Here is a 21,998-nt window from a genome sequence, read left to right as displayed (position 1 = left end):
TATTGCAAAGTTTTATGTGTTAACATTGTTGTTACAGGTGATGTATAATAGTGAAGAAAATAGAAACATATTAACTAAAGATTGTCCGGTAAATTGGAAGGTATACATTCACTGTTCAATATAGTGTGTAGCTGCATGAGCAACATAAAACAAATCTCTGATTGTTGGAACTTGTGTGGAAGCCTCAAAGGGCCTCTGGGTGGCGCTGTTTTTGTAGGGACTGGTGGACTGTGGACTTGTGGATCCTGTGGAGTGTGCAGCCTGAGAGACTCTGCTGAGGGAGGTAAAAACTCTCCTCTTTGTTTTGTAAGTTGAACGTCTTCTTCTGACACGTGACGTGCCCAGGCCGGAACTCGGTGACGTCGCAGCACAACAAAGATGGCAGGGATAGGAGGCAGCAGCTACTGGGAAGGTAAGGGAGGAAACCTGAATGAAATCTGAATGAACGACAACATCTAGTATAGCATCCAACAATGTTAACAAGTCATTTCCTATTGTTGCTCTCTGCGCAGTTGGCTCATATCCGTTTTTAAACTCATACGTGTGTTTCCCTACAACGACTAGCACCCAAGCTAGCTAACATATCGCAATTTGCATTAAGGTGTTTATCCAGTTGACAATGTGAAGAGACGGTTGTCAGATATTATACCCACGAGCTTGACATGTTTACTTTGTTTTATATAAGTTAGCTTGTTCAGCTCACTTCAATGGTACAAGTTCAAAACCTGTACTGTAATGACGATACCGTTGGCTTGTACTCAGGTCATGTACTTAAATGAAGTAGAAGTACCAAAGTGTAGGAATACACTGTTGCAAGTAAAAAGTCCTGCAATCAAAATGTTATTTCAGCAAAAGTAAAAAAGTATTGGCATCAAAATATACTTACTATAGCAGAATATTGAAAGACAATAAATAAGGTACAAGTGACTGAAAATTGTACTTGTATTAATCTACTTAGTTACGTTACACCACGGGTGGCAACAGACTAAACTGTACTGTTGTTAAACGTTCAAATGTGCCCCTGATACAGATCTGCGAAAGCAGGCCAGACAGTTGGAGAATGAACTCGACCTGAAGTTGGTCTCCTTCAGTAAACTGTGCACCAGCTACAGCAGCTCCAGGGATGGACGTCGAGGAGAGACGTAAGATCCGTCACACATGCAGAAGTAACAAGCGACTGAAGCTAAAGACATCTCCTTAGTATTCTTAGTCATACAGGTCCTGGGATGTTACGTAGTTTAGATAGTGAGGCAAAGGTAGCTTACCTAGAGACTACATAGCTAACTAACTACTTCAAGGAAGATAAGATAAACTATTCCGGTATTAGTCAATCCCACAACGGTGAAATCTGCAGTGTTACACAGCAGAGGGACAGCGCAACAACAAAAGAACTTACAGAAAACCAAAGTAAACTGTTAGAAAACACAGACTTATGAATGAATTCAAACTTTTGCAAATATCATCTAAAACATGTGATATTGCACATGAAAACAAAACATAAAATAGCAACAATTTTAATAAGTAATTTAAAACTTTCTGATTTCAACTTCACAAATGTGAGGGTTTAATATTTCCTAATACTTAACAAACATGAGGGAAACAATCTGTGGTAATGCATCTTGCCGCATGTCTTTGATTTAGTGAAAATGAAAACAATATATATATATTTTGGCTTGCCAGCACAGCAAAGTGGGTCAATCACTCTATAGATAGTATACAGGAATCTGAAATGGGAATTGTGTTGAATTAAATATGAACAGGGATAATTAAAATTCACTGTGTAATTCACATTAATTCATTTTCATAAAATGCTCAAATTATTTAAACTCAAGTGCACATTACAATTTACTTATATCAACTTTAGTGCTAAATCTTTGTCTGTGTATCATTTAATCAGCATTACATCTCCGTCATCAATATACATATATTCTCCAGAGACAATATTTTTAAAATGATTTCTTACAATCTTTAAATAAAAGTAGCACAAACAAAAGACTTTACATCATCTTTCTGACAGGTGACATTTCTTTGTTTTTCCTCCTGAAGGTCAGACACCACCCCTCTGCTAAACAACTCTACCCAGGACAGGATGTTTGATACCATGTCAGTGGAGATCGAACAGCTGCTGTCCAAAGTGAGTAAATTCTCCTGAACCAGTGGCCCATGCATTAAAAAGACAGTATTAAGGACAGCCCTGGATTTATGCCAAGGTCCTTGTCTTTCATTAAGGAAAGAGCAGGTTACATGCTCCACTTCTTCACAAGGCTTGCATTGCACCATGGAATGATGTTTGAAATCTTCAAAACCTAAGTTACATGATTTCCTTTCCCCTGGGACATTTTAAAAGGCAGACTCTGAAAACAACAAGAGATCCCAACAGAAGATCATTTAACAGTACAGTGTCAACCTTACATTTATAACACAACTACAAGAGATGTTTAATTTGGCAGGAAAGAAATCACTTTAATTAAAGTGTACATTTTAATTATTTTTGCATATGCGCCATGTTGTGCTGGGTTTCTGTGCAAGTCTTTACCTTAATATCTGCATAGTTGCTCTGATGTGATTTCCATTCTTCTGTCCATCCATTCATTTTCCATCTCTCTGTCAGCTGACTGCAGTGAATGACAAGATGGCGGAGTACACCAACGCCCCGGGTTCGACTTCTCTCAATGCGGCACTCATGCATACGCTCCAGAGACACAGAGACATCCTACAGGTTGGCCCTCTCATTAATCTTCTTAATCTTAATCCTCTTAATTAGTTTTCCTTCATCCTCTCTCATTTTTCTACTCTTCATGTATTGTTCTTTACATGTTTTATTTGCTGTCAAAGTCTCTGTGAACAACATTAACTCAATTCCCTGCAGAACATGACAGTATTCTGAAACACACAAATGTTTTTATTCTCTGCTCTTGGTGTTCACACCTTGTTCTTCTTCTTCCCTTTTTCATTTCCCCCTTTTGTTTGTTTTCTACGCAGGATTACACACATGAATTCCACAAAACCAAAGGCAACTTCTTGGCCATCCGGGAAAGGGAAGACCTGCTAGGGTCTGTCAGGAAAGACATTGAGTGAGTACACAGTCCAGTCACCTTTTTATTAGTTTGATTGGCAGCTAATATAAAATAACTCTGTAGTGTATTACAATTCACACTGTATGCACAGAAATATTGATAACTGAAGTTTATTAGCTGCTCAAGGTTAGTTCAGTCAGACAACTCACCTGCTTCTTCGATATGTTTATTAGAAGCAGCATATAGTTTGAGTTTGGCCTCTAGGCTCGGGCTCATCCCTCCACATATTTACATAGAACATTGAGTGATGATTACATAACTATCACCCTGAGCCAACAGGTGGATGCTGGGTAGGAAGCTGGGGTGGTGGTGGGGCAGGCGAGCAGCAGCAGCATAAGAGAGGCAGAGGCAGGCAGATCTGTCAGCTTAAATAGAGCGGCAGATTTAGGAGAATGTGTTTGCTTGGTTGTAAGAGGGACGAGGTGCATGTAAATGTTTCATTGGTGCTCGAGTTCACTCCCTGAACTAGCTAGGCTTCTTCCCATTTCTTGGCAATACGGAGAAAAAGATAATGTAGGGTTGGTGCTGACACAAAAATATTCACACAAGTTTTGATAAATGATCCTCAGATATGTGGATATTATGAGATGATAAATGTAATCTCAAACTTTCTATTAATATAATATTGATATATTGCCCAGCCCTATTAAAGTCATACATAGACTGTTATTGGCATCGCAGTAAAACAATGTCAGTAATAATATTATCATATCATGAACTTCTTTAGTTTGATCTTAGTGGATGCAGAGGAGTAGAAACTGCCGAGCATTATTCACAGTGTTTTTATGTCGTAGACCTTATTCCTTTGAGGGATCGTTGAACCTTGACTTCCACTTGGCACATTCTTGAAAAATGATGACCATAAAAAGCTAAGCGGATTCATGGCCTCTATGGCCTTGTATAGAGCAAGTGTGTCCTCTGCTCAGATTAGCTTAGTTGTGAGTGAGTGTATTGAAATGAGGTGGAAGCTCCCTCACACCATGACTCTTGTCGTTTATTTTTGTAATGGTATATTGATCTGTGAGGCGCAGCAGTGAGCATACGGTGAGCATTGCAGGACTCCTATTGATTCCCTTCCATCCATCTACTATGCAGATAGTCTCTGGATGCCTCACACAGTCGTACATAAGCCTCAGAGTCATTTAACATCATAGCTCATTCTCATTAAGCTCTCACACATTCACTAGTCAGTAGTCATTATTCCTTTATAATCTGATTACTTCAATTCCCATTGCTGTTAAAAGGTAAAATGTTTCATCGGTCTAAGTCCCTCTCACTCATGCAGTCTATCGATTTCCAGGAACATTTCCTGTATGCGGTCCGGAGTGAATGAGAGCAGGGATCGATTTTCAGGGAATTCTGTTTTGCGAATTTCCCACCGCAAGACCTCATAACATTTTGGACCAAACCATTATGGTTGTGTTGTGAATGAGAAATGAATCACAAGACTTTGCTGAGGATGTATTCTGATTTATATCAACAATTTACCTGGAAATGTACTTGAAAGAGGATAGAGACTTGTTAACAGGGGATTTGGGGACATAAATAACTACTGACGGTGGTACAGTCTGCCTTCTTGTGTCATATAGATAATGCAGGACTTCTTGGCCTGTTGCTACCCAATGCAATGCATTTGCTTCTATTGTTGGTTTAAAGTATAAAGTATAAGTAACATTTATATGAAGGTAAAAATAATGAGGAAGAAGATGATTCAAATATTGTTTAAGTTGAAGAGGAACACTTTCCCCCCAGTGGTTTTCTTTTCATTAAAGTATCATTATTTTTTGCCATTATCTCCTATTCAGGACTAATTGTTTTTCTTAAAGTTTCCCTATTTTCAATAGACCTCCAAGCCTTAAATGTCTAATGATAATTAAAATTCATGATGCACATTATCAATCGCATATTACCTGAATATCTGCCTGGTTAGTATCATCCAGTGAAGTCAGCACTACATGCAACAGTTCCCTCGATATTCCCATTAAATCACATTACTAAAGAGTGCCGCTGACCCCGCTAATAGGCGTACTCCTGATGAATCTAATGCATAAAAATGAGCCAGTGTTGTTGACCCGTTGCTCAGGCTAACGATGACTAATGTGCCCTGGAGCTGCTAATGAGGGGACTGTCTGCGCCTACAGGTAGGGGAATTACAACTGCTCGTGGTGTGGCACAGCACAATAACATGCCGAGTCATGCTTTAAGACAATTTCCTTTAAAGAGCAATTTGCCCAACAACTTCCCCATTGACCTTTGCTGAGGGTGCTTGGGAAAGTGATATGGTAGCTCTGTAGCTTGAGATTATATGAGTGCAATTGATCATGGACAGCTGGGGGGGGGGGGGTAGCTTATTATATTCCAAGACTTGAACTGCCTTGACTGCGATGTTGCTTGTGAGGAATAACAAACTGTGGGCTCACTATCAATAACACATTTCAATCTGATCTTTTCAGAGGGATGTACAGAGAAAATCAATGATCCCATCTTTATCCACGATTACTCTGGAGTGTTTTCCAAAACAGTATAAGATTGCATCATCATCATCATGTTGTGTGTAAAATAGTCAAGGTTAGTCATAATGTAATATATTATGAATTGAGTTGTGTGAGAGCAAATTGGTAATACCAGTTCTTTCTGAAATGTGGGTGCCTTAATGCCATTGCTACAGTGATCCATGTTTCTGCTGCCACTGAGCTTTTTGTCCCCTTTTGTTACCCTTTCGTCAGGTAGAGGGCAGTAGAGATCTTGGGCGTGGAGTAAACCCAGCCAGGATGCTGTTAAGTGTATATTTTTGAGGTGTATCAAGATTGTTTACACTGCAAACACAAAAAAAAGCCATACTGATTAAAATAAATAGTGCACACGGTCTCAGTTATGCAAGAGAATAAATGAGCTAAATTTGTCAAAAACGGTGTCCATATCTTTCACTATGCTTGGAGACTGTCAGCGGATCATACTCCTGTGCACGAGCACACGCAGCTGCACCAATCATAACAGTGACTTGAAGCAGAGCAGTCATGCTTCCTCTTGTCCTGCTTTGATTCTAAATGTCAGCAACAACAATGACAGCTTGCTTGTGATTTACATGAGTGCCCTTTTAAAAGGCCTTGCTGGAATGATGAAGCTTGCTGTCAGTAAAGGCAGACCCAGCCTCACAAAGGCCTCAGCTTTGCTGGTAGGACGGCCATAATGGGCTCAAGGCAGTCAGTGTGAAGTGTGCAGTGTGTGCAACGACTTTGGATGGCGCACTTGGCATGAAGTAGGCACATTTGTTCTTGGACTGCTCACAGTAAGCTGGGTGGGGAAGAATGTTTATGGTTTGTGTGTGTGCATTAGGTTTCACAGTTCCCCCTCCTCCTCTGCTCTTTATCTCGTTGTCGCCCAACAGGAGGGTGGGGCTGTGTTAACGACCAGAAACCCCGGAGAGCACTGAGAGTCAGCTGTTCAGCGATGCTGGTAGCTACTGGTGCATTAAGCAAAAGAGAATGGGTGTGATGTGCTTGCTCTGTGAGAGGTATAACAACCAATCCATTAACTTTGTTGCCAGATAGCTTATGACAGAGTACAGTTCTTTTATTTCTGCTCCTTTATTAACCTGAGATTGTATGGTGCTATCAAATGGAATCAGCGGATACATAGATCATGTCTTGCATAGAGGAAGTCAGTCCAGGCATCTCCTGTGGCTCTTTCCCTCAGCCCAGTTTGGCATTTTAAGCTTTGTTCTGGCCATGCAGTGCTAAGATTCTTTTCCAACACAGTACTGTCCAACTTTCTGTCCCTACAGGGTTTGTATGTGCAAAGACTACTGCTTTATGCGTTGTTGTAATGGTTGTTACCAACTGGTGTGGCAAAGCTTACAAAGCTTACGTGTTTCTGACTATTTACTCAAACATAGTGGGCTTGAGTGTGACGTCATTCCCAGCTCCTGATTTCCAAGGTGAATGGATTTCACCAATGTATATTCTGCTTCTGTTGCCTGCTTGACTTTTAAAGCTTTCCCACCCCCTCCATGCAGAGCTAGTGAAGATGAGGAGTACGTTCAGCCACAGACTCATCCCACCTCGGCACAGCACTAAGCGCCTGGGAAACTCCTTTGTGCCTGTAGCCATCAGGCTGCACAACAGGCTGTAACTCATTGAACAATAACCCGAACTGCACATAAAGCCTGCACTGCTTGAACAATGACTTGACCTGCACTCTTTTCTGCACACATACATGTGAATATAGTTCATACGGATTCCAAATGTATATATGCCCACTTATTTTCAAATTATTGTTTGTTGTAACAGTTTGTTTAAAAATGTTAATTACCTGTATTTCATTTTTAATATTTTTATTTTTATTTCATATCCTTCTGTGAATCTGTACTGTTTTTCTTCTCAATCGGTTGCTGCATAAACTCTTGAATTCCCAGGGATTAATAAAGGTTTGTCTTATCTTATTTGTGAACCATAAGAGGGCTTTTCATGTTAAGCAGTAAAGGCAGCGGCATTGGCGCCCACTGCTATTTGATAAAAGTCAGTCCCTTTTTGTCAGTGGTTCAGATTAATTATAGCAATGACTAGTAAAATGATAAGTAGTCACTGGGAGCTAGGTCGATAAATAAATCCAGACAACCAGTGTGTTCTGTTTGTGTGTGTGTCTACCATTAAAGCTTCAACACACAACTAAGATGAGCAATGCAAGAAAGTCCCTAATGCTAGCAGGACAGGCAAATTGAAAAAGCTTGTGTAGACACACTTTGTAAAAGAAACAAGCAAACCGTTTTTATCCAGTGATTTTGTCCTTGGATGAAGGAATGAAAATGCTGAGGTGGAGATGAAAATCTAAATGGGGTGAAATAAAGAAATGTCTTTCTCTGAGTGGCTGATTCCAAGGTCTGCTGATCTGAACAGACAAAACTACACGCTAAAGGCTGTTTATTGTCAGCTAACTGTAAGCATCTTTTTACCACCGTAAGAGGTATCCTACAACTGAGGTCTGGATCATATTTTACTTAGATGATATAATGTTGTCATTGCCTGAATGCTGAAAATTGCTATTGGAATGTTGGTTGACGTGACCATATATGACACTAAATTGTACAAAATGTTTTTGAGATGTGACCTTATCAAAAGTGACAGTTTTGTTTTAACCGGTCTATCTGCATTCCCTTTTTAGGACATACAAGAGTGGCTCCGGGGTCAACAACAGAAGAACAGAGCTGTTTCTAAAGGAGCATGAGCATCTGAGAAAGTAGGTCCCATCAACTCTCTTTGCTGTCTCTAAACAGTTTGAAGTGATAAAAAAAATCCAACTTCTTAATTACAAATGTTTACTAGTTGGTTTTGCCCTATCAATCCCCGCAGTTAGAAGGGAAATATAGCCACCGTAGAGCTTTACTGTCTTTCCTGATGCAGAAATAGCCTAAGCTGTGCAGAACTCAAAGCTGGGATAACTCATCTTGATGGTGCCGCAAAACCATTTGGAGTATCACTGGAATTCATTGCTGTTACTGATGCTTGTTTTTTTTAGATCTGACACCCCTTAGTGTTTTATCTCTTCATACCTTTACTTTAGCAGATGCTCTCTAGCAGATGGGGAGCTGCTTTTTCATGATCTCGCCCTCATTAATGTAGGGGTTGTTGTGTACATCAGGAGAGAGAAAATGTAGTGTTTGAGTGCTTTCCTGGCTAGGGGAGACAAAAAAAGATTTGTGCTTTAATTAATGTCCGGTTGAAGAATATATAGGAAGAGACAGGTTTGGATTTAATAGTAAGAGAGGTTTACATTATTGCCAAACCATGTGATGCTAAGCTAACACGTCATCCATAATATCTTAAAACTTAGTTAGCTCAGTTAGCCATACCCTGTACACTGACACAGTAGGTGATACCATGATCTGCCAACAAGCTCGTTAGTGTCCTACTATCATTTGGCTGACTCTCCAGCACTGCAGAACTGCACGAGGTAGCAAAGTTTGTGAAGCCTGTGTGTGAGAGGCACCCTGTGTGGAAGGTAAAATTAGATGTCAGCAGGGCACACATACACACTCCACCCAAATACAATGCAGAAACGCTTTTGACTTTTCAGACCTGATCATCCCATTTGATAATTAGAACCTAGCAAATACAAAGAAGTCTGGTGGATTAGTCCTGTTTGTTTCCTCATTCAACCTCTTAAAGGAATGATACCCCTCCATCAATAACCTCGTTTATATATCAATTTATGAAATGAAAAGGGGTTTATAGTGTAACTACACTACAGAGAGTAAATTCAACAACATGAACTTTAAAATGCAATAGAGAACCACCTTGCAATGACATGACAGTTCTTGAAATGTCAAAGATTTTTCGTTAGTACTTGACACGTGATTATACACTGTTCTATAAATCCTTTTGTCAAGTCAGAATACTGTATTTGCAACACACTGATCTTCATTGAAATTACATTCAATTACTTCCCCAGTACTCTATGTACCAACACAGACAGAGATTTCCGCCAATTTATCTTGCTCAGCAGATTTATTAATAACAATGAGTTGAAAAGAGTCATCTAATAGTAAGTCCTGTCCCGCAATATAGGGCTTTTGAATTTACAGTACGTGTATGGGTATTCACACACATTTGTGTTTATTCGTAGCGGTGAGTGAGATGTGTCATCGGAACTCACGTGTTATGCCATCAGTAGACTTTTGCTTTTTTCAGAGTTTAGTTTTTATTAAATCCTTTAGTTCCTTTTTAGTTTTCTCTTTATTCAGAAATGATTCAAATTACATCAACTTTTTCATCTGAATCAAGTGTAACTTAAAAAAACAACTTTAAATACGACTTTAGTTAAACACTTAAGTTTGCCTTCAGGCAGTAACGTGACGAGGGATCATGGATTCCTGTTTAGGCAGTTGTTGTGAGAAATACGCTCATATGGTTACTCGCACTATCTGCTGTGTGTCTTGTATTCGAGAAGGCGATGGAAGGTAAGACCTTTTCCTCTTCCTAATTTTTTTAAAACTGGGCTCCAAATAGCCAAACTAAATTTCAATGACGAAATAGAATCATAAAATGTGAACAGGATTTGCTCGTGACGCATGTTGAACCTCTTCCTTCCTGCAGCGACTTGCATTCCCAGCACTTAAGCCTTTGTGCCAATCCAGCAGAATTGATCAGTATACCGGCAATGAAATTATCTTGCCACAACCCATATTAAAGGGCTTCCCCAGACCATTGACAAAGATAGGAGGGTTAACAGGAAGATTGGTGATGAGGATCGAGTTACACTTGATTGATCCTGTTAGTGCCATGAAACAGGAAAAAGGGCATTAAAGGTCTCCTATTATGCTATATCTCAACAATATGTTGTAGGGCAATATCTATACAAAACTTGTCTGTGTGTTTTGCTCAAAATACCAAACAGATCACCCATTGTAGCCATGCCTCATACCGCTCTATTTCAGCCCTGTTCCTGAAGTGCTGATTCTGTGACTGTCGCTTTAAATTTGAGCTGAGCCGCTGCTGGCCACGCCCCTTTGGAGCGGCATGATCTCTCTCTGTCTGAAGAGAGAAGTTTCTTACGAAGAAACTCAGCTAAACGCTGCCGTGATTAAACACCATATTATGTTCGAAACCACATCAAGCATTATTTCTGAAACACTTCTCAGTGTTTACCACTAGAACAGTGACATTATATGTATTATATACACAACAAATCTAAGTCCCTCCTGCAGACATCCTGCTGAATACACAGACACAGAGGTGCTGCGGAGTGGATTCAGCTCGCGACTGTATATTGTGGACGATAGGTTGGGATGTGTCACGTGGGCGGGATGTTACCAGGAGTTCAATGTAAAGCCAGCCCACATTTTGGTTATGATGTCATAATCGAAGCAAATCTGGATCAGCTCGTTTGTAGCCCCGTTTTTAGAGATGTGGGTACGGAGGAAAAGAGAGAGGGTTGAATTTTCTGACACTTTGAGAGTCTCCTTGCACACCGGAGACACATTTATGTATAAAAGACAGCAAAAAGTGCATTTTGCATAATAGCTGTTCTTTAAGAGAAAGGGAGTAAAATGTGTTAGTGGCCACAGAAACGGCCTGAAGTCTAGCTGAAGGCAGAGAGCATGGATCCCCGATAGAGATTTAAATCTAAATTCTTTTAATGTTTTAATGCATTCTGACACAGTCGGGGATTCTCTCTATTAATAAAAGACAATAGTCAGCCGTCCCTATGTGAACTTCAGTTGTGTGTTTGTATTTAAAAAGATTTAAAATACAGTTTCTTAAATTAAATATTCACACTGTGTCGTGTCTGTAGAGACATTTTGCAGTTCAGCTTGTGATGAACCTGTTTTGTGCCCTTGGCTGTTTACCTGAGTCTAGTAAGCCAATATGAGGATCAAAGTGTTTCTCTTGTTTTAGGGTAGATGATGTATTGCACTTTAAAGTCAATATGAAACTGCACAGATTGCATAGAAGACATTGCCTAGCGTGTGGGCTTGTTTAAAAATGTATTGGCAAGTGATGGTACCGGCATTGCCAAACTGATCAGCTAAGACTAATCACTTCCCAAAGAAAAGAGAACCAGTCCCTTCCAGTTGATCTATAAATGTCTGCAGCGAGTGGAGTGCTTGCCACCGTACATTCATTGTCAACAGTACCTAATAAAAAAGCACAGACACATTTTTAAGATAACTTCCTCTTGTGTGCTGGTACTGAGGATCCTTGTATGGTTGCTTATCAGACAGCCCTTCCTGTACTTTACATTTTAAAAGCTGTGGTGAATAAGAGTGACACTGTAGGAGCTTTTAGACAGCAAGAAGCCGCTGCCAAGGTTGGCTGCAAGGACAGGGAGGGCTGCTGCCTCTCGAGTGAACGCATACAGCTATTTGGCACCGTATTCACAGTTTACGATGATTCAACTTTTTCAACTTGATGTCGCAGCGTGCTGTGTGACCCTGGCAGCCGCAGAAACTACACTTAAAGGATCTGAAAAGATAATATGTTGTGGGTAGCAGCAGCCGGCGCTATACAGGCTGTTAGGATCAGAAATGTGCTTTTCATTTGTCGGAAAACACTTTTTATATTACCGTGTTAGTAATGGTGTAGAGACTAACTTGAACCTGTTTGGTTATTAGAGCTACTGGTTTGTGAGTTTGCCTCATCTTTGATTCTCTCGTTGTATCTGTTTTTCCATCTCTCTCCATTAAGTTCAGTGTTCATGAATAAACTAGAAGAAGGGAGGGGCAGTTCCATTAAAAGTTCATGTAGGAAATGCTCTAATGGTAGTGGTCGCTGCGATAAAGACTTCCTGTCAAACAGAGGAATTTCTTTGGACAGCAATGGTGTGGGCAATCAGCATGAAGTGAGGCACGTTCATTCGTCTACTCCTACTTTCACATTAGCTTGAATATGATGGAGACGTGCTTACTCTTTGATTTTAAATGTTTTATTTCATAGCCATCCTTGGCTATCAACAGGGTGCAGATACACAACAGCCAGCTAAAACAAAACACCATAAAATGTGAATATTTAAGTTATCTTTTGATGGTGGAGTGGATAGAGCAATGTTCACTTCCAGAAAAACAATCCACCTGCAAAAATCTTGCTGAGATACGTGGTAGAGATAGACCACTGAAATGAAATGACCAGAACAGTGAAGCTAGCAAAATGGGAAATAAAATGCTATGTCTCATGTTAGTGCTTTGTTTCTAGCTGGTTATAACAAACAGCTCCTTTAAAAATGTTTTTAAAAAGTTCCTAAATGACAAAGCTTTTCCATAGTTCATCTACCATATTCATACCCTCACATGTTTATTTTCCAGTTAGGACATTATGATTCTGGTGGTTTGCCGCTCGCCATTATGTGCTGAAAGTATTCTGAGTGCTAGATGTTGTGTCTAAGAGCCTGGCATTTGAACAAGGTTCAAATGTCTACAACAAAATGCAGGAAAGTAGTTTGCTTTAAACGGATAAAAACGTTCTCAAACAGTCTGTCCCCTTTCCCCCAGTGCTATACTTATCGGCCAAGGCTGGTGGATGGCAGCGTTACTGTAAAGATCCTCAGCGACTCTGACAATTTGTGAAGTGTGCTGACTATGTAGCTCTGAGCTTTGATTTATGACCACTTTTCCTCTTTGCTGATGCAGTTTGCTTTCTACAAATGTTGCCAAGATTTGGCCCAGACTGTTTCCTAGGCAAAGTAATTAATGTTTTAGTTTACCTGGCTGATTGTCTAGTTGCCTCACACGGCTCTAAAAGCCGACACGACAGAGCATTAATCTAGAAGGTTGCTGCAAAACATCCGCTCAGAGAACCACTTGTAAATCATTGATGAATCATTAGAAAGTAACCAGTTCAACCAATCAGTCATCTTTTTTGATCCTCTATTAATCTTTGTAGTGGTGCCTGAGAAACACTGCTGAAGAGCATTCAGAACAGTGGAAAAATGTGAGACCAAACAGAATGGACCCATTCATGGACACAGAATGCAGTCTGTACGTTTCTATGTTGGCGTGCGTGAATGGAAGAGCGGGCAAGGCAGCATGTGGGTGAGGGTGGGTTGATACATCACATTGGGAAAGGCAATTAGCTTGAAGCTAATGAGCGATATAATGACTGCAGCAAAACAGCACTGACCAGGAGAAACGGAAAGAACCCACTCAACGCTGAGACCACAGAAGGCCACATTGACATGAACGTGATTGCGCAATCAACCTCACAGCTACTGCTGCAGCTTGACGATGAAGGGAACCAAGCATAAATCTTTCGACACTTCTCCTCTCTGCATATAAGATCTCCATAAATCAAAAGCCGCTCTCTCTGTTGCTTCTCTGCTGGTGATTTATAAGGATTACACTGCCGGCAGACAGACGGTTAAAGGTTTAGTTTTCTCTGTCTGTCGTTTCTGTCCACCGTGTTTTTTCTTCCATCATTTAAAACCGGTGTCATGTGGCTGTCTGCCCTTTACCCAACCACATTCTACTTAAGTTGTCATTTATTTTTATTCAAGACATTCAGCCTTTGTTACAGCACCACTAGATCTTTAAAGCATAATAATCAAATTCAGCATGATGGGTTTGTTAGACTTTTCTAAATGACAGTTGCTGCACCCTCCTGCTCCCACAATCTAGTTGTGGCAAACCATCCAGCGTTTGTTCTGAGGTATGTGCGTGCCAGTTAGCTTTTCTATTTGACCAAACAATTTGATTCCTGTAAATGAATCCATTTCAGAGCTACTTAGACAATATTACATACTACTGCCAAATAGTTTGGTTTAGCAGTAGCGGCAGAAGGCCTTGCAGCCCACACTCTGTACAGTTTCCATTTCAGCGTCCAGTGTCATGGGCGAGGCTATGGGATTACAGCACTTAAATCCAACAATTAAACGTCTATTGGTTAAGGTCAGTACTATTTGACCCTCCAGTAGAGAGAGAGAGAGAGAGAGAGAGAGAGAAATAGAGAGAGACCCTAACATTACAGGTCATTAGTAGGACCAAGCTTAAAGTGATTACACTAATAGAACCCAGGTCTGTCTCTGCAAGATCAGTTGGTCAATACTGACCCACAGTCAAATTTAGTTAGAACAACAATATCCCCTGATAGTATTGATTTTTCTTGTAGTTTAGCTGAGTTGCCATTGTTTTTCACTGTCTGAATATTGAAGTGCTCCTTTCCGCAGTAACACAATAACAAAAGATTTTTGAGTGTTCACCATTTTTTTTTTCTTCGTGACATGGAACTTTTAAACTCCTTTGAAGGTTAGGTTGCCCAGCATTTGATGGATGCGAAAAAAATGACTCAAGACATTTTTATATGTCACAGTGGGATAGGCACAGGTGTAAATGCTAAAAGTCTATCACGACTGAATCATATTTTGCTGCTTCAATTTCAAGGTCCAGGTGCTGTGCAGGCTGTTTATAATTCCCCTATGGAGTGAGATAATTGTAAACCATCAGAAGACGCTGACGTGAAATAATGCATCATGCTTTTTAGGAAAGACTCGATTAAGGTAAAGGTTAGAGATGTTTGTGGTTTGGTAAGAGTTTGTTATGGATCAAATCAAGGTGGGAATATTTGAGATCCCCCTTCCTGCTACTCTGGGTTGATATATCAGATTGGCAAAGATGTGTTATGTTTCTGAGCGATGTAAGAGGTAGGTATGGGCGTGGATGTGTGCCTTACAGTATGGTCTGTAGGACTAAAGCAGTGTCTGGATCTCCCTCATTGCTCGACGATCTCTCTGGGTCTACTCAGTCCAGACAAAGGGCAAACATTCCTCTTTGATTCTGGGCTAAATAGAGACTTTGTCAATAAAAGTAGTCCGACATCGGCAACTGCTTTTTTAAGAGTTACTGTTTTTTTTAAATACATGATACTCACTGCTGTTGGGAACACAGAAAAGTGACCACACTGAAGTTTTTGGGAAGATTAGAATTAAGTTAAGCTGTGTTGCCTCCTGACTGGGAGGTTATTTGCTATGTGGGAGTTGATGAGATTGATGGAAGAAAAGGAAATCCAGTCCCACACATTACATTTAATTCAGTTCATGTTCCAGCTGAGTTTCACCAATTACTGTGATTAGAAATCAGTATTGTTTGCCTTCAGTCTGAAACTGATAACTGCCCACATATAATGTTTATAACCATCCAAGGTTTGCTATCCTAACCTGTGATTTTTCCTTCCACTGCCCTCTCCTACTGTTTTTCTATAGTTCGGACCGACTGATGGATGACACAATAAGGTAAGACCTGCTCTGTCCTCCACATATGGGACCGCTCCCACACCCCATCTCCATTGCCTTACCTACCTGCTGAATCTTGATCAAAACCACCAGTGTGTGTGCAAACATGGACCTTAACATGACAGCCTGACAAGTCCTGTTTAGGTGGTTCCACACACCTGGGGAAAACTAACTTAGTCTGTGTACGTCCTCCTTCAGTGACTGCATGGCAGAAATGATATTAATAAAAATGTATTCTTAGTCCATGGTTTGTCCAGATTATTCAGCTAAAAGAGTTTTCTATCCACATCAAAGCCTTGGAAGTGCAGCAACGGATGGTCACATTATATTGTGTGTATTAAAATGAACAGGGCTGTCACGTGCCCTGTTCACCTCACTGATTTATAGATGCCATCCATCTCTCACAAGCCTTGCTCCCCCCCCTGCAGACATGCACAAATGACAAATATGTTGTGTGGGATTTACCCTCCGTCCCTGCAGGCTGTTTTCTCTCCCACCCATTGCCTTTTCCATTTCCAGTCCTTGCATCTCGTAAACTATGCTTGCCTGGGGGTTTGCTTGGACAGCCGTCTGATTGGTGAATTCTTTTTTCCATTCTTTTTTCAAATTCTGTTTCCTTCCTTACCTTTATGTAATGCAAATTTGTTCCAAACTCATGTACTTTTCTATAGGCTTTCTCTGATCTTTTTCCACATTTTGATAAACCTTTTCGTTTGCATTCTTTATCGTATTCCTCCAAAGTTGAATGTTGGGATTGTTCGTTTTACTGCTCAAATGATCTATCACACTCTCAATAAATGTAACTAAATAACTCACGGCAACAAAATATAGTTGTTGAAGTTAGATGCTTAAAATCCAAACATTTCCAGATGATGATTTACGTTACAATATAGATCTGGTCACATCTGATTTCATAGAGAGATGATAAATAAAAGGCGCTAACCCAACATCCCTCTGTCTGCACTTTGAATAGTTAACTAGTTCAAATGTTTTCTTTGGACCTGCTTCCTCTTCTTGCTTTGTTTGGGAAGAATTCAAATATAAAGCTCACAGTGAACTTCTCAAGTGACTGTTCACTTCTTGTCCTCTTCCTGCGGTTACCTCTCTGATAACTCTGACCTTCATTTCCATTTCCCTCTGGTGCATATTATAACAACAATCAACCTTGAAAAGAAATGCTGAGAGGTGCTTACAAATCCGAAGAACTTTTATTTTCTGTGTTTCCAGAAAAGCCTGAATCAGCCTCAGTCCAAGGATAGAGAGATTTATTGATTCACAATTTTGGATTCTATGAATAAATCTGACTGAACAGATTAATTGACAGCTTGAGACCAAACAGCGATCCCTGACTGATCACGTAGAGTGTGTGTGTGTGGAGGGAATCTTTATCTTCCAAGCCCTGCGTCGAAATAAAGACTTGTGGAGGTTGCTGTAGTCAGCAAAGTGTTTCTCCCTGACAGAGGGGAACATGATCCCCAAAACACTGCTCCAGGCCAAGACTGCGGACTGTCAGGAGATGCCACGGCCTCACACACACATGCACACGCACACGCACACACACACGCTCACATTCTCTCTAGGCCTACTGTTCATCAGCTTTGCAAGCCAAGTGTAAACAACCGTGGCGATTTCATTTACTTTGTTATGCCCTGCCTCCCGTGAGGCTCCTGGTCTCTCTGGGCTGGGAGGAGCCTGTCCCCTGGGGTCGGTGCTAACTAATTATCACCCCGCTGCCAACAGTTACAGTATGCTTTTGCATCACCTGTTTTTTTTAGCATATTAACACTATGCTTAGGTCAGGATTTTGATATTGCTGTGTTGTTCTGGGGAGGCTTTTTTTCAATTCCTCCCTCTGAGAAGGGTTCAGATAAGGGCTGTGTAGCATACATTGATTATGGTTTGTAACAGATGCCACAGAGGGCAAACGTAGAGCCTGAAACTTTTCCTGCCAACAGCCCAGCGGCACTTTCCTGCTCTGAAAGGTGCTGAAGCCGGAGAGCTACAATAACACAGCAATTCTACACCTTCCTGTACAAGCCAAAGTTCACACACATATTGTAGGAACACACATAGAAATGAAGCTGTCATAGGAAGACTTATGTTTACAGACCAATATTATTTTAGCTCGGACGTGCCTACAGAAATGTAGTCTTTTAATACCAGATGCATCTCTGCGCAGGAATCTTGAGAATGAAATGATTGGACAGGATCATTACAGTCCTGTCGACAGCTACAGATACCAGATCTTTTTTTGTGAAAGCACCTGATTTGTTATTTGCTGTCAGGACGGAAAGAACATTTGGACAAATGCAACAAGAACATTTTGTAAGAAGATTACCAATTCTAGCTTTAAAATACAAACAATTCAGACCCTTCATTTTTGTTTGATCATACACGCTTTCCTGAAAAAAAAAGCTTGAGACGTTGACCTTACCTAGATCTTTTTTTAGGCATGTTGCTTGTAGGGAGCCAATTTAGGTGACAGATTTGAATTGTATATCAAAACTATACATTTTACGTTGTTCCGTTTCCCTCTTGACAGCTTGAGCTTGAAACTGCACCACTTGTTAGTTTAAACTTGATCATATGTGGAGTCAAAGGCTCTTAACAATACCAACAAGTGAAATAGCATGCCACATTTTATCACTGTTCATCTAATTTCTCCCTCTTTGTGTTTTTAGTATTGCCATGGCGACCAAGGAGAACATGACCTCGCAGCGTGGCTTCCTGAAATCCATACAGGGCCGGGTCAACACGCTGGCCAGTATCCTTCATGCTGCTGTTACGGTTAAGGTTGCTTTGTGGTCTACCTTGGGGGGGAAACCATTTTGACAAAAGGGAGAATGCTGAATCAAGACGAGAGATTACAATTACACTTTATAAAAAAGATGACCAGCTAATTAATCACACACCGTTGACAATCTAATCGCATGGTTGTGTGTGGAACCAAATAGAAAGCACACAATAGATTGGAAGCTGAAGGATTTGTGGCATGAAATGAATGCTGGTGCTTTAGAAATCAATGCTCACATATTGCTTTTCTGTGATGGAAGGTGGGTCTTTGGTGTGAATATTTATAGGGATGGACCAAGCAGTGGTCATTCACACAAATTATCTTTTATATTTATAGAGGCCAAGTAATGCAAAAAGGTCTGAGCAAAGGGCTAGTGCAGGTTGAGAGGGCTTCTACAATGTAAACATTTAATCAGCCCTCTTGTAGCAGGTCTGATAATTAATCTGACTTTATTTTCAATTACATTTTGGCTTCCGAAGATAAATCTAAATAATCGGGATCAAATGAAAACTGTTTCACATTTTGCAATGATGCTCCTGTTTTATCTTGTTATACATTCAGCAAACCCCTTTCCTTGAGTTTTCCAAGTTCAATATCCATGTTTCCCAATTCTAGTTATCATATTATTGAAATCTCATTATTCAGCAAAAATAATCCTGATTACGAAGCCTTCAGTTTGTTTGGCGGCCCTGAGATTTCCATTTTTGCATTGCATCGACATACCAAGTGTTTGATTTATGACGAAATATGCTTTTGTGAATTTAAATATTAGTTATTTCCTTAACTTTTGACTCCTCGACCGTTTCCCAACCATCAACAATCTCATTCAGCGAATAAACCTGCGGAAGAGGAGGGACTCCCTAATCCTCGGCACTGTGATCGGCGTCTGCACCATCCTCCTCCTGCTCTACGCCTTTCACTGAAATCCTGCCGAAGTGTTTGAAGGACTGACATGGTCTCTGTAACATGAGATACCCAGAGACTAAGCTCAGTGATTGGACAACCGCCGAGGCTCCTGAGCAGGAGGAAATTCAGTTGGTCCGGATCTTGGACGGGATCAGATTTGGCCAACATGAACTACTGAACTTGTATTTAGCAGTGGGACAGATGGAGGGCTGCCTCAAGTGAATGGAGACCAAAAGTACAAAATAAGACTAGATTTTAATTAAATATATTGATAACTCACTCGAAGAGAAACTGGAAAGTGTGAAGAGACTGTGAGAACGTGTGATGCATAATTATTTTCCCCAGGGAGGATTTTAAGTTCAGTTGTCCTTTTTAATTAACGAAGTGGGATGGATAGTTCATTGTGGGATGTATAATGTGAAATTAATAAATTATTCATATCAGTATACAAACAAGTGTGTGGTGCTAATAGACACTGAACATTTAAAGCATTATTTTTCAAAATGTATACTGTGAACTCTATTAAAAAGTATAATCATTTCGACAGGTTTAGCCACCAGGATGCAAGAGCAGGGCTTGTAAAAATAAATTTGTTAACTACATTTCCATTTAAAAAGAAATACTGCAGCTGTTGTGTTTTATGTGAAAAGTAAGGCCATCCAGGCACTCCAAAATGTGATAAAAGTACGACCGGAGAGAAAAACATATTTCTAGTAGCTTGTTCTAATAGTTTGGAGGGCCTGGATCAGATTACCTTTTATTTTGGTTTTCACCATTTTGAAACACCTGACACACTCTTCATTTCCGGTTGATTATACAGACCAGTCGGTTATATCTCACACTCTTATTTTAAACCCCTACAAGAGAAGACAGTGTTGAGAGAGCGAGAGAAAGATTGGGAATGACATGTTCCCTGGGTGGAGTATCGACGCTGATGATTCGTTATCGGTGATTTAGAGCAGAAAATTCATTGGCAAAAAATTGCAGCAAAGGATTACTGTTTAAAGTAAATTTACATAATTCAAAACAATTGGAAGAATGTTCAATGTAGCAAATATTAACATTTCACAACAAAAAAGTAAGGATATAAAAAGTAGGAGGTTAAAAGGCAGCTGCACTCCTGATTGTCAGTTTGAGTTACTTGTGATTTGATCACTTATCCGAGAGGCTTCATCCTTTCTGACTGTAGAGAGTTGAGGATGGCCGCGTCAACAGTTATCAGATTCTTTTGAAATGGGAATCTTCAATGAAGTTCTTTCTAAAGAGTAAAATGTCTTTACCACCACACCACCAGCTCTATTGGCTTTAGCACACTGTTTAGGTTTCTGGAGAAGATGAATGAAGACGTACTGCTTTAATGATCAGCTGTTGAAGGAGTTATCCGTTCTGCATGTATAGTTTTCTGGGCAGAGCTGATGAACCTCTGTTTCATTTCACTTCACCTGAAACACAATGGAACTTGTGCTTTTGAAGATGAGAAATCAAGCATTTATCCGAGAAGGGGGTGATGGCCGGCTGGGGGTGACTCTTCAGATTAAAGTCTTTGTTGGTGAGGGGTGTAAGAATGTGAAAGCTTTTGTGTGAGAATCATCAATGTGTTTTTGTCTCACAGCATCACGCTCACTTTGCTGGACGGAAAAGGATAACATTAGAGTCTTGTTTCTCCTCACTCCCTCTGTTTGATGCCTTCCTCAAAAAGTAGGACTGAAAGTGAAGGAAACAATAGCCTGACAAGCATAGCCATCATCCCATGAATCTCTCACTTTCTTTAGAAGGGATGCCATGTGCTGGAGTCTAAATTTGGTCCAGACGCGTTCATGTTGTCGGTAAGACTGCGGAGGTGCTGATGCATTGAGCTCCTGAATATTTCAGCCCGTAAAACCCAGCGGTGCCGAAGCAGAACTAAGAGCCAGATATTCTCACTTAGAAGGGTCGCGCTACAGTAACTTCTGACAAGCACACATTCTGTTTTCTCACAGCATCTGAAATGTAAGTCTGTGTCTGTAGAAACCACACACATGTTTGTTTTTACCCTGGTTTGATACATCTTTCAGTTGATGATGGCCTTAATTGTTTTACTTTATGGGAACGCTTTCTATGAGGAACTTAAATACAGGTTGAGTACAATTTTACATTTACTGACAATGGTTGTATTTTTAACAAATTTGTTTCTGGATTGTGATGGTGTGTAAGGATTGCATCAGGCAGATACTCTGTGTAGATGTGGAGAGCTGGCTGTGGAAGTGCAACATACTGTATATCACAATTGCTTTTTCCCCTTTTTTTCCCGGGGATGTCTATAACCCAGTTGTAGTGGCCATGATAAATGGTGTTTGTGAGCCCTGAGGCACAACTGTGTATCAGCACCTGCTGTAGGAACAGGGTTTAGATATAATACAAGCAAAAGCTGCACAGACTGCAGAATCCATCAGACTTCCATTCAGTCTCAATAAAGTGATCATAGCACATTAATATTAGTATTACTTAGGGCTGAACGATTATTTTAA

At 40.3% G+C, this 21,998-nt stretch overlaps 1 protein-coding gene across 1 annotated transcript; it reads left to right on the top strand.

Annotated features, from left to right (window-relative positions):
* Positions 1-267: 267 nt before the first annotated feature.
* On the top strand, positions 268-20,111 carry gosr1 (golgi SNAP receptor complex member 1). The gene is made up of 9 exons (XM_063907363.1): positions 268-412; positions 1,031-1,142; positions 2,047-2,134; positions 2,612-2,719; positions 2,983-3,074; positions 8,238-8,312; positions 15,762-15,791; positions 18,473-18,555; positions 19,384-20,111. The coding sequence occupies exons 1-9, from the start codon at positions 379-381 to the stop codon at positions 19,506-19,508; spliced, it is 747 nt and encodes a 248-aa protein (XP_063763433.1). The 5' UTR covers positions 268-378; the 3' UTR covers positions 19,509-20,111.
* Positions 20,112-21,998: the final 1,887 nt, after the last annotated feature.

Source organism: Eleginops maclovinus, chromosome 18 (genome assembly GCF_036324505.1).
Source record: "Eleginops maclovinus isolate JMC-PN-2008 ecotype Puerto Natales chromosome 18, JC_Emac_rtc_rv5, whole genome shotgun sequence".
Classification (NCBI taxonomy): domain Eukaryota; kingdom Metazoa; phylum Chordata; class Actinopteri; order Perciformes; family Eleginopidae; genus Eleginops; species Eleginops maclovinus.
This window is presented reverse-complemented; position numbering and strand designations above follow the sequence as displayed.

Coding starts and splice junctions, on each gene's coding strand:
- gosr1 (XM_063907363.1), top strand. CDS start 379: ATGGCAGGGATAGGAGGCAGCAGCTACTGGGAAG. Junction 2,135..2,611: donor TCGAACAGCTGCTGTCCAAA/GTGAGTAAATTC, acceptor TCTCTCTGTCAG/CTGACTGCAGTGAATGACAA. Junction 2,720..2,982: donor GACACAGAGACATCCTACAG/GTTGGCCCTCTC, acceptor TTTTCTACGCAG/GATTACACACATGAATTCCA.